The sequence below is a fragment of the Candoia aspera genome, chromosome 14 (assembly GCF_035149785.1).
Source record: "Candoia aspera isolate rCanAsp1 chromosome 14, rCanAsp1.hap2, whole genome shotgun sequence".
NCBI classification, from domain to species: domain Eukaryota; kingdom Metazoa; phylum Chordata; class Lepidosauria; order Squamata; family Boidae; genus Candoia; species Candoia aspera.
The window spans coordinates 7779691-7791789 of record NC_086166.1 but is presented as its reverse complement, the minus strand read 5'-3'; the positions used below and the strand labels follow the sequence as shown (position 1 = coordinate 7791789).

At 42.9% G+C, this 12099-nt stretch overlaps 1 protein-coding gene across 1 annotated transcript in view; it reads left to right on the top strand.

Moving 5' to 3' along the window:
• Positions 1 to 10951, top strand: part of XYLT1 (xylosyltransferase 1) — a 159273-nt gene extending 148322 nt beyond the window's left edge. The window contains exons 11-12 of the mRNA XM_063314624.1: positions 1756 to 2089; positions 6005 to 10951. Coding sequence (XP_063170694.1) covers positions 1756 to 2089; positions 6005 to 6327 — 657 coding nt within the window. The 3' untranslated portion in view covers positions 6328 to 10951. The remainder of the gene's footprint in view (positions 1 to 1755; positions 2090 to 6004) is intronic.
• The last annotated feature ends 1148 nt before the right edge of the window (positions 10952 to 12099 follow it).

Below are 12099 nucleotides of genomic sequence, written 5' to 3'. Positions count from 1 at the left end.
GAAGTTTTGGCTTTAATCAGATATTCATCATTCTCTGCTTACAAGAGCTGAAAATCTTTTCCTACAGTTGACCCCCTTAAATTCATATTAGGATAATCTAGCACAGTGTTTCTCAACCTTAGCAAGACTTGTGGACTTCAACTCCCAGAATTCCCCAGCCAGTGGCTGGGGAAGTCTGGGAGTTGAAGTCCACACGTCTTAAAGTTGCTGATCTAGGATTCAGGGTATCCACAGCATCTAGGATCTAATCCTAGGATCTAGGGTTAACACTGATTAGGATTCAGGGATAGCCACAGGAATTGGATCAAAGCTAATCAAATTATCCATTCAGTCATATCCGACCTTTGGCTATTCCATAAGCTAGCTCTCTCCATGATTTCTGATCTTATCCACAGGAACGATCCAGAAAGTCAAGGCGGTGTCCATAACATACAATGGCATGTTTTAAAGGGTGGGACTTTAATTATGTGGTCCTGACTGCCACCTTGACTTTTTTGACCCCACCCCCACCCCATCCAGACCCTCCGAAAGGATTTCTATTCTGCATTATTTCTGGATTGCAAGTTAATCTCATTTCACGACCCCCTCCTTAAAAAGGTGCCCTGTTCACAACCCTTCTGCCTAATTAATGTTTGCTAGCTGAAACATGAACGTGTTCAAGTCTCTGTTTCATTAGCAGAAGCATCCGTTGATGCTAATTAATTAAAATGGCATTGTTGGGGTGTCTGTCAGCATGGAAATTATTCCTGTATTGCAATTGAGAGAATACAAGCATTAGAATGGTCAAAAAGCTGATCTTTTAAGAACTCAAGGAACAGCGGCCGGAATTATTAATGAAACATTTCACATATCTTGAGATCCTCTGCGTCAGTTCTTGCATTAGTAAATTTGTCCTTTCCCTCTGGAACTGTTTTTTAAAGGATTGGTATTGTGTATTGAAGCCATTAAAAAAATGTTTGGCTTCTTCCTGGAATAACTGCAAAAGGCCAGAAGAAACAGAATTATTAATCTTGAGTTGGTATTACAAATATCGATATTTAAATATCACTAGCTTTTGTATTCAGGAGGGGTGAAGTCATCTGATACATGTTGATTAAATCAGATCAATAGTTAGCCCTAGTCAACTTTTAATGAATTTGGGTAGAATTTGCTACTTTTTATATAGTTTGTCACCTACTTATCATAAATAAACCATTTATTTACTTGTTATTTAAACCACTACTGTGTCGTGATGAAGATGCTGGACTAGGAATGGGGAGACCCTGGTTCTGTTTCTCCCTCAGCTATGGACTCTACTTGGGGGGACTTTAGGCCACCCCCTCTCTCTCAACCCAGCCTACTTCCCAGGGCTGTTGTGGTAGGGAAAAGAGGACATTCTAAAGAGGATTTCTAATTTACCAATAACAGGGATAATTGGTCTCCACAGCGAACATTTGGTGCGTGGTAAGTCTCTTTTGTGGCCATTTTGTGTGAGTGTCCATGACATCATCACCACCACCACCACCCATCGTCATTGTAGCAGTATTTTCGAATCAACCCAATTACCACATTAAGAGTTTCGAAACAAAACTGGAAAAAAGGAAAGGCGAGAACCTATTTTTACAATTCTGGAGGCATCAATAAGTGCTGAAAGTTTCTGATAGGGCATGTGAGATCTACAGCCTAAACAATGGAGGTAAAATCATGGATTTCCTGTGACTTAGGAGTTATTTCTGACAGCACCATCTCCTCTTCTTTTTCCCTTCCTTCTTTTAGGTTGGAACAGACTGGGATGCTAAAGAGAGGATATTCCGGAATTTTGGAGGCCTTATTGCCCCGGCGGACGAGCCTGTGGGGATGCAGAAGTGGGCAAAGGGTCCCAATGTCACCGTGACAGTCATCTGGATAGACCCCGTCAACATCATTGCCGCCACCTACGATATCCTTATCGAATCCAGCGCCGAGTTCACGCATTACAAGCCGCCTCTGAATTTACCCCTCCGGCCAGGAGTTTGGACGGTTAAAATCCTGCATCGTTGGGTCCCTGTGGCTGAAACCAAATTCCTGGTCTCCCCTCTGACGTTTTTGAACAAGCAAGCCATCAGACAAGGTAAGCCTTTTTTTTTTTCAAAATTAGGAAGTTTGAAGCAAAACCAGAATATTCAGGCCACTGCTAATATTCAGCCTTTGTCTCAACTGAAAAAGCAGCTCTTCCCCAGTTCTTTTCCACTGATATCAGGACTCGGAGAATAATCACAATGGGGAAGCAAAGCTTTATTAATTGGGGGGCAGTGTTGAGAGAGATGAGGAAAGCCACCACAGTTGCCTAAGTACAAAACATTGTGGGTACTTTTAGTTCACAATGGCACAAAGGAGCCAAATTATCACTTCCTTTGCTTGCAGAATTGTGGGCAAGGATATTTCACCCAGCTTGTCTTCGGTTTGCCCCTCTCCAACACTGAATGTAGAAACAGCTCTTTAAAGACAACTGCCCTACCATTTCAGCTTTCTCTTGTTCACTTACTGGGCACACCACCACTGAGATAACTTTGGCCCGAGTTAATTGCTAAGCCTGCCAATCAGGGTTTACAAAAGCACACTGGCTGGATGCCCACATTGCTCTTAACTAAACCCAAACCAACCACATGATAGCTGAGCGGGGTGGATAAAACCAGCCACTGAACGGTTTTTGAGCTGGCTGGCTGACAGTTCGGGCTGTTGTTCAAGATTAGAGCAGATGGATGGTCCTTAAGTTCAGTCTGAGGCATCTCCAGTTTGAGAAAAAGAGAAGGATCAGGTACAAAGGAGAAAAACAACTTCTATCTTGAGACGCTGGAGGACAGCTGCTGGGCAGAGCAGACATAAGTGACTCATCATTTCTCTATCCTTGCTGGCAGCTATTCCCAGACCAGTATTTCCCAACCTTGGCCACTTTAAGATGGGTGGACTTCAACTCCCAGAATTCCCCAGCCAGCAGAGCTTCCCCAGAGCTGGCTGGAGAACTCTGGGAGTTGAAGTCCGCCCAACTTAAAGTGGCCAAGGTTGTGAAACACTGCCCTAGATAATATGGAGCTTTCTAGGTATCCTGGACTTCAGCTCCCATAATGCCCCACTTTTGCTGGAGCACCAAATTCATGGAAATCTCAACATAATTATAGGAGAAGGGCTGTGTATGGTAAGCGATGTGTAGCCCAGAAGGAGACCTTAGCACCTTTTCAGATACTAGCAGATATTATTAAAAGGCATCAGCTTTTATGAACTGCAGCGGATATCATGAAATGCGTGTCATGGCTTAGACTGATGAAGGATATAAATTGGGATGAGGAGGAGGGAAGAGGGAGGGGGAGATAGGCTGGTCGTGCAGAGGAAGGTTCCATGTTAACCCCCCCCCCTCCCCAGTGGGTTTTTCCCACATTGCAATTGTTACCTGTCATCTGTCTCGCATAAAACCTGCATCTGCACAACCACAACTTGGTCATCGCTTGGAGCATAGAATATGCTGCCCCGGAAACAGCCTTGAAAATTAAACATTGGCTCCATTTCTCACCAACAATGCCACGTTGTCATTAGTCAGATTTGGAATGAGCCCGATCCAGCATTTAAAGGGAACTTCCAAATAGATTGGCCTAAGAAGACCGAAGAGCTTTGAAAATGAGCATACCCAGTATATTCACCCGAAAGGAAGTTTTTTTTTCTTTTTTTAATAAGAATTTTACTGGGTTTAAAGCAAAGATAAAAACTACAAAAAGAAAACCAAACCAAACCAAAAAGAGTGAAAAATGCAAGAACTGTAAAACTTGTGTTTCTTGTTTGTTTTTTTTCTCCTTCATTTAATCTTTAAATTCCTTAACGACAGGATCATTTTAGGTTGGCTGAGAATATAGTAACCCAAATGTACTCCTTTTTTTTTAAACCGCTCTTCCAGCTGTGTCTGCAGGGTGTGATCAGAAGGTCAAGGTGGCAGCCATGATGGTGTGGTTGAAGCTCTGCCCATTTTTGATGTGTGTCACACATCTTGACTCTTGACCACACCCTGCAGACACCCTTGTGATTCCCCTTGGCAGGATCCTCCTTGGAATTAATGCAGTGAACTTCGTTTCTCAGAAAAGCTCAGCGGACAGAAATTATTTGCCTCCATTTCTGCAGCCCAGCATGTGGCTCGGAACATTCATTCAAGCATGGATACAAGTCACATACCAAAGTTAAAATTTACAGGAAATTGCACGCAAGAACAAGTGCACTTCTTTTGTCAAACAGCAGCACACTGGTGAGGATTACCCTCAGGCCAGGCATGGCAGAATTTGACAAATTATACACCAGAAGCAGTCATTAGCAGTGGGGGAGGGAACCCCCACCACATCTTTAATATATGATGGCCTTGAAATAATTGGGGTGTCCTGTGTTTAAAACTCTAATTGAGCTTTAGTTAGATGGCTCAACAGAAAGAACACACCGGCTGGAGAAGACGAGACTTATTGGTGACTGGAAACCCTTTATGGATTTTTTGTGTAAAAAAGGGAAAAAATAAATGTATGATTTATGGTTTTGATGATTCGATAGGACAGATTATAGAAAGAAGAGAGTCACAATGTAACTTTAGATTAGTGTTTCTCAACCTTGGCCACTTGAAGATGGGTGGACTTCAACTCCCAGAATTGAAAAAATGTCAGCCTTCCTGAAAATTGAAGCTTGTTCTTAGAGCAAGCTCCAGAGGGTCAAGGCAACGTGGCATGAATTGTAGACAAAATGATGATGTAATTCCTGGCCTGCAACCCACCCTGGACGACAGCCTGGTTTTCAAAGTAGAGGAGGGACCTTCTTTGAATAAGCACATGTTCTCCTAGAGATGGGCTGTATGTCTTGAATCACAGCTTCTCTCAGCTTCAGCCCAGTTTTGCAAGAGCTGAACCAAAGAATTAAGCTGAGAGAAATGCAGACACCATCCCTGTTTTCGCTAACTCCTGGTAGAAATCTTGGCCTGGAAATTCCTACACCTCTAGGCTAGGATGGTGAGTTTGAAGCCACCACAGGCCCCCCGGTGATGTTTTTGATACTGGCAGGAATGAAATTGTGGTGCTTCCACAACTTGACACTGCTTCTCCGTCATGGCACATTGTTTTTATATATGAAAACAGCAGCGAGGTTATTGTACGCAGAAAGAGGGAAAGCTTTGGCAATACTTAACAACCAGGAATGGTTGGTGAAGATGACAGAACTCGCTGAGATGGCCAAGCTGGCTTGTTTGATTAGAGAAAAGACAATATCTGTGTTTATTGGTGACTGGAAACCCCTTATGGACTTTTTGTGTAAAAAAGGGGAAAAATGAATGTATGATTTATGTTTTTGATGATTTGATAGGATCGATTATGGAAAGAAGAGAGTCACGATGTAACTTTAGAGCAGTGTTTCTCAACCTTAGCCACTTGAAGATGGGTGGACTTCAACTCCCAGAATTCCCCAGCCAGCAAAGCATAGCTGGCTGAGGAATTCTGGGAGTTGAAGTCCATCCATCTTCAAGTGGCCAAGGTTGAGAAACACTAGGTTAAAGAGAAGAACCTTATGGGTTTCCTTTCATCAGGGGTAAGCAATCTGGCACCAGGATTATTATTTCTTATTAAAATAATAAATGAGAGGCCAGCGAAGAGGTATGCCCAAAAGGTGAAAATGGGGCTGCCCAAGTCAGACTCATGATCAAGGAATGGTAGGAAGGAGTACCTACAGTCTGTAAATTGCCCTTCCATGGCTTATAATATTGTATGTGTCGATGTACTTCTTGCATATGAGTTCATATTTGTTCTCCCTTGATCCTATTTCCTCCTGTTTTACTGTAGACCCTTTGTAAGTACCCCAATGATATCAACGGAATGGATCAAGAACGAGTAGCTTAATCCAGAAACCAGGCTGTGAAGCCTGTTGTAGGAACCTGGGAAGAGATAAAAATCAACACAATGTAGATCAACTCAATAGCATTGTTATTCAATTCTGGAGATTTTTTTTAACAAAAATAGTTCTCTCTTGCCTTTAGAAGATGCCTCGAAGCTGCATGGTGGACCTCCGAAGAACGCCTACATGGAGCAGAGCTTCCAAGGGCTGAACCCAGTGCTTAACCTCCCAATCAGCACCGGGCAAGTGGAGCAGGTGAAGAAGAATGCCGCATTGACAGGCACCAAGCTGGAGAGCTGGGTAGACAGTTTGGTGGGAAGCGTGTGGTCGGCAGTCGATGTCTGTAGTATAGGCCCATCCTCCTGTCCAGTCATGCAGACCTGCAGCCAAACATCTTGGAGTTCTCTCAGTCCTGACCCAAAGTCCGAGTTGGGCCCCGTGAAACCAGATGGACGTTTGAGGTAGCACCTGGTACACCTTTCACTGGCTTTAAAAGGGAACCTGAGCTTTCTGCTCTCGCGATATTTTTTGACAAGGTTGGCACAGCTAGCAAGTGAGTTGCGGGGGGTCTTTAAGAAAGCCTACAAATCGATGTTCAAGAAGGGGCTGAAAATCCCAGCCTCTTTCACTGAACAGTTTTCCCTTTTCAAGGGTTTGGATGTTGGGAACAGACAGGAAAGGAGGAAACCAATTGTATGAAACATCTGAAGTTTCTAAATGGGGGCAGCATATTTTCAACTCTTGGCTAATTTATTTCTCACTCTTACACACCAAATATGTTATATCCCGGCTGTTCTTTTTTCACAGTTTCCTGAAAGTCCTAGCAAAGCAGCTCAGGCACAAATGCTAAACTTGCCCTTTTTTTCCAGTTGTCCTCATTTTTCCAAACATCCCCTTTGACATCTCACAAAAGCATTGATATTGTCACTCCACCTAGCCAAGCCTTCAAGGTTATAATACTGAATCAACAGATGGTATAATATGGAGTATTAATTTAACTCTCTCATGCAAATAAAGATTCCATGTTTGATCTTCCAGATGAGCTAACAATGGCGCAAGACTTCTCTCTAGACTACCATTCAAAATGGCTGCTTTCCCAAACAGGCATAGCTAGGGAGTCAGCTCAAAGGAGAAAGTCATGTAAAAATCCCTACACTGAATCTTCCACATCCCCAGATCAGACTGGAAAATAGTTTGCCAGAAATCCAGAGAAATTCCTTCTAAAGCATGTCAATAATGCAACACTAGACTGTTACTACCTAAATCTCACTATTGCCTCCTTTTTTTGGTGGGGTGGTGGCTCAGAAAGTAACAATTATCCCCCTGGTTCTGATGGCTATTAGCGATGGGTGATGCTCAAGAGCCTTGTTCAGACAAGATCCTTGACCAGGTCAGATCAAGTGACTCAGTTCATAACATGCTAAGCTTGTTAGTTTTTAGCTTGGCTAATTTGTTTCTGGCTGGGATGTGGTGGGCCCCCAACCTGTTTGGTTAGCGGGTGGTTCCATCTTTTGCGAACAGCTGGAAATGGGTTATTTCAACAGCCAGATTAATTGTGTTGGATGAACACAGCCAAACTGAAACTAGATGGGATGGCACCAGCCAGCTCAAGCTGTTTCTTATTTCTGCAATGCACAGCCAGCAGGAAGAATATGTCACATGCTCAGTAGAGTGGCAGGTTGGAAAGAAATCTTCCTTTGACACCCCCCCCCCAAATGTTTGATTTTGAGCTCTTGTTCAGTGCCCCATAAAGGGAGGAGAAAGTGCATTTTAAAACGTTCCGTCAGGGGAAGTGATAGCAGGAAAAAAAATTAGCTATCTGCTGCTCTACCACAGCATTCCATTTCTGGAAAAAGGTGGAAAAGGCTGGCTTTGTTTTCAAGAAGACTTCTCCTAGACAAGACCAAGAAGCATCCACATTAAATCCAGTTTTGTGTTGATTCTTTAACTTTTTGCAGGCTCCAAGTCCTGTTTTAGGTTTGGGAGCTTAGTCTGAGAGTGCATAAAGCAAAATTCTATTCATGATTAAATGACATTGTCCTCGCTGATTTCTAGTTAATTACTTTGGTCCAGGTTGCACCCAGACAACAGAGAGACAGATGTTGCTGTGCACAGACTCACACTTTCATTTGGGTCTTCAGTTCACACCCACTGGATTCTGATGATGGTCCAGCTCTGGGATAAAGTCTGTTATTTTAACAAAAGCTGGTTTTCTCCTTTTTTGCCCCTTCCCTCAATTTTGGACCCAGCTCATATTTAAAGACCATGAAAAGAGCAGAAGGTCTGCGAAGATAACCAAGGGACAAGGGGGGCGGGGTGGGGGGAATCTGGCTTCCCTTAAAATGAGCACTGCGATGTCAAACCCGAAATCCAGATGGCTTGCTTGTGAATTTCCCACCGTCCTCTTTGGTTTAAAGCTACTCCAGTTTGCTTTGGACTTTTGAAATTGCAGTGTCAGCTCTGCTGTCGTAAAGGCGGAGCATTAAATATTTAGCTGGCACAAAAGAAAGGCTGCCTTGGAGAAGATGATGTTAGGTATTTATTTGTGTTTTAGTCAATGACTAATTGTAGGGTGCTGCTTGCGCAGCTTGGAGATGATCTTATCTTGCTAACTAAAGCTGCCTTTATTGAGGAAAGGCCTTTAAAACAAAAGAAAATGGTCTCGTTTTCCTTCCTTTCCTTTCCGCTTCCTCGATTTTGGCTTTTGTTAAGTCTTCTGCCCCCGATACTTACAATAGTAACTAAAGCTGAGGCTGCCAAATGTAGGAACTGCATCATCTCCAGTCTGTACAGTCAGAAATGTTAGGACGTCTGTTCCAGCCTCCAGGAGAGTCCCAAGATCAGGGAATATTTTACTCAAGGTTGAAGTTGCTCAAAGTGAGAAGAAAACTCTTCCATCAGAAACCATCCAACCAAATGTATCCACTGCTGGGCTTCATAAGGGTATCTCCATTCAGCCATCCGCATCTGTTACAAGACAACACATGTCCTAGAAGACATCTCCCATAAGTCTTCCATAGATAGCGTTTCTCTGCCCCAGATGGAGAAACATCTAGATTTCTGCTGAAGATCAGATGATGGCAGTAGATGACCTTTATTCTGGCCCAGTAGGCCCAGCATTCTCATTCTAAAGGACAAATAAGTTTCATCCCAACATTCCATTATGCTGTTTGTGTTTTATATGCACATTTTGGTCTATTGCAAGGAATGTTTGTTGAAGGAAGCAAAACATGGTTCGGTATAAAAGCAAGCTTTTGACCGCTTTGTGATACAGAAATGGACAGTTGGGTATGTCAGGACAGTAGGTTGAATGCAGCGAGAATGGGATATTTAAGACGGGTGTGTGGTAAAACAAGAATGACCGGGTGGTGAATGAATGTAAATTGAATATAAGTGAATGAGTGACCAATGTGATCAGCTTTGGTCATCTAGAGAGAATGAATAACTACTGAGTTGCTAGAACAAATACATAAGGAAGACTGGATGGATCAAGAAGACAGGGAAGACTGCAAAAGTCACAGTTGGATGGAGCAGTTGAGATCCTGTAAAAAAAGAGGCATGAGAAGGTTAAAGAACAAAAAGCAATATATGAAGCAGTGTATGGATGTAATAGACGCAAGGGTGATTTTCAAAGGTAGAAGGTATGAGGTATACTGGATGGTGTTGGTATAAACTACTTTTAGTGATTTGAGTGCTGATGAAGGCAAGCATCACTTCCTTGCTGTCCCTCCATCACCACGTGGGGCTGGGATATCATAATTAAGTCAAGGTCCTTGAGTTGGAAAGAGACTGTAGGACTCATCTGGTCTTAGTCCAGACTTCCACAATCTTGGATGTCGTCCAGATGGATGGATTTCCATTCCCAGGGCAACGCCGGCTGGCTGAAGAATTCTGAGAGTTGAAGTCCACCTCTCTGGAGGGCACAGAGGTTGGGGGAGGCTATTGTAACTGTTTTCAGCAGAATGATCTGCTTCAGATGGCAGCGAAGAAGAGGTTCACTGCATGTCACCACCACCTAGAATTTGCTGCCTACACAAGGTTCCTCATGAGATTATGAGCCAGAAAGTTTGCGTGGATCTTACATTCCTTTCCAGATCTGAAATCTAAGAAATTCTATTGTACAATATGGGTCTACTCTACTCCAGTCAGTGCCTTCCAGATATGCCTTCCCAGCCAGGCTGGGGTCACAGACCTACACATCCAGAGGACACACCAAGTGGTCAAGACTGAGCATGTCTTACCCATGCTTTTAAAAGAGGGATCTGGCCCCAGACAGAGTTGGCCTGTAGTTCCCATGAGCTCCAGCATAGCCAGTAACCAGGGATGGTGGGAGTGGTCATCTATCCACACCTAATGGCCCCAAGTTTGTCCCCACTGGCTTTTAGGAAGCCTGCTTACCCATCTTCCAGGCTCTTGGAATTGATTGTGCAAACAAGGTAAAACTAGATGGTTTGTGAAGGCCCTGTCAAGCAGCCAGAGTCTCACTGGCAGGTGCTAGTTGTCCCTTAAGGCCGCCTTGGTCAAACATGAGCTTTACCCATCTAAACATGAGTCAGAAACTCTTCTGTTCTCACTTCCTGCCATTCCCTGCCTAAAAGGGAGCCAGTGGCTTGAGATTTAGCCAAGTGGAATATATCAGACGATAGCAGGATACACTGAAGTAGGAAAGAATTTTGTCGTCCTTTGCTCTTCCTGGATTCGGAAGCATTTTTATTTTGCAAAATTCAGCCATTGGAAGCAATTGGGAGGCCAAAGTTCTTGACCAAAGTAGGTGCTGTAACTGGGTTTGGGTACTAATTTCCATTATGGTCCTGCAAGGCATCCTGGCAATTTCCCATGCCGACAAACTCCCGTTTCAGTCTGTCCTGTCTGTTTTTACTGCTTCTGCCTTTGTTTTCTTCTTTTGCTCACGGGTGCTACCAAAGGTACTACCTCACTGATAATTAAAGATTATGTTCATTTGAGGAACAGAAAACCGGAAAGGTGGGGGGGAATCTCTTTTGAGTTGAATGTACAATCTATGCAAATCCTCTCTCTATCTCTCTCTCTCTCTCCCCCTCTCCCTCTCCCTCTCTCTTTTTCTCTATTTTGGTAATAAATAAATAGAAGACGGAGAAAGAAAAACTTTGGAGTATTAGATTTGTAAACCTTGCCAAATAAACAGCAAGTTACTGTACAGGCGTCTCTGATAGCAGAGCTCTTTCATATCCGGCGCAGTTCGTTGTGCTGCATTTGTATATTATAAATGGCTTGTTCTTTGATTCCGTTTGTGATTAAGGAAAAAAATATGTATCTTCTTTGATGGATTTAAAAAAAAAATTAGAGATCCTGTCACTTGTAAAGACTAGCACCTTCAATTTTGCTGGGAATATGCTGGATGAGAAAATCACGTGCTCCATTGATCCGTAAGCTGCCATTAAGAACAGCGGAAGAATATCGGCTTTTTCAAAAGTTTGAGACTTACGCTGTTGGTTGAAAGATTTCCCTATGGGTAAATCATCTTATCTGGACTATTTCCAACTCAGTGTTCATGCCATGGCATCCAATGAGTTGCTCCTTTTAAAGAAGCCTTAAGGTCCTTCATCGTTGTTTTTTTTAAATGTGGCCTTAAAAAACAACAACCGTGTTTGGAAGTTTTAGCTGTTGTATGTTCTTTCTCTCTGGACAATTGTCAATGTATTAAAAAAAAAAACACTTTCAAATTGCTGTGGCCTTTTTTTTCCCTTCTGTTCCTGCATAATTACTGTGTCCAACACTTCACATAATATTAAGATTATTAGTTTGCTTTAAAAAAATTCTGCAAGAGCTGGGGAGCATGCATGGTGTTCTTTCTTTCTTTGGCAAAAGGAACTTTGAAGATTTGGGCAAGTGAGTTCCTATTTATCACTGTGTCAGCAGTTAGACTACTATCATAAAATTAGGACTCTTTTTGCATTTCAAAAGAAAGAAAAGTACAGAGGAGAGTTGGGCAATGTGGCTTTCCTGGTATTCTTGGACAATTTTCAGCATCTCTTGAGCCTAACCATATGATCTGCTGACCCCATTCAACCTGCAAAATATAACTCTGATCTGGACACTCAGGACATTTTGATTTATATAGGCTGATCTTTATTTCTAGATTGGCAAACTTAAAAAACACACACACACACATAAGTTGCTCTCCCAGAGGCTTCCACTGAGGGGGCAAAAAAGTCAAGATGGCAGCTGCAGTCCCATTTTGATGTGGCTGTGGTCCTA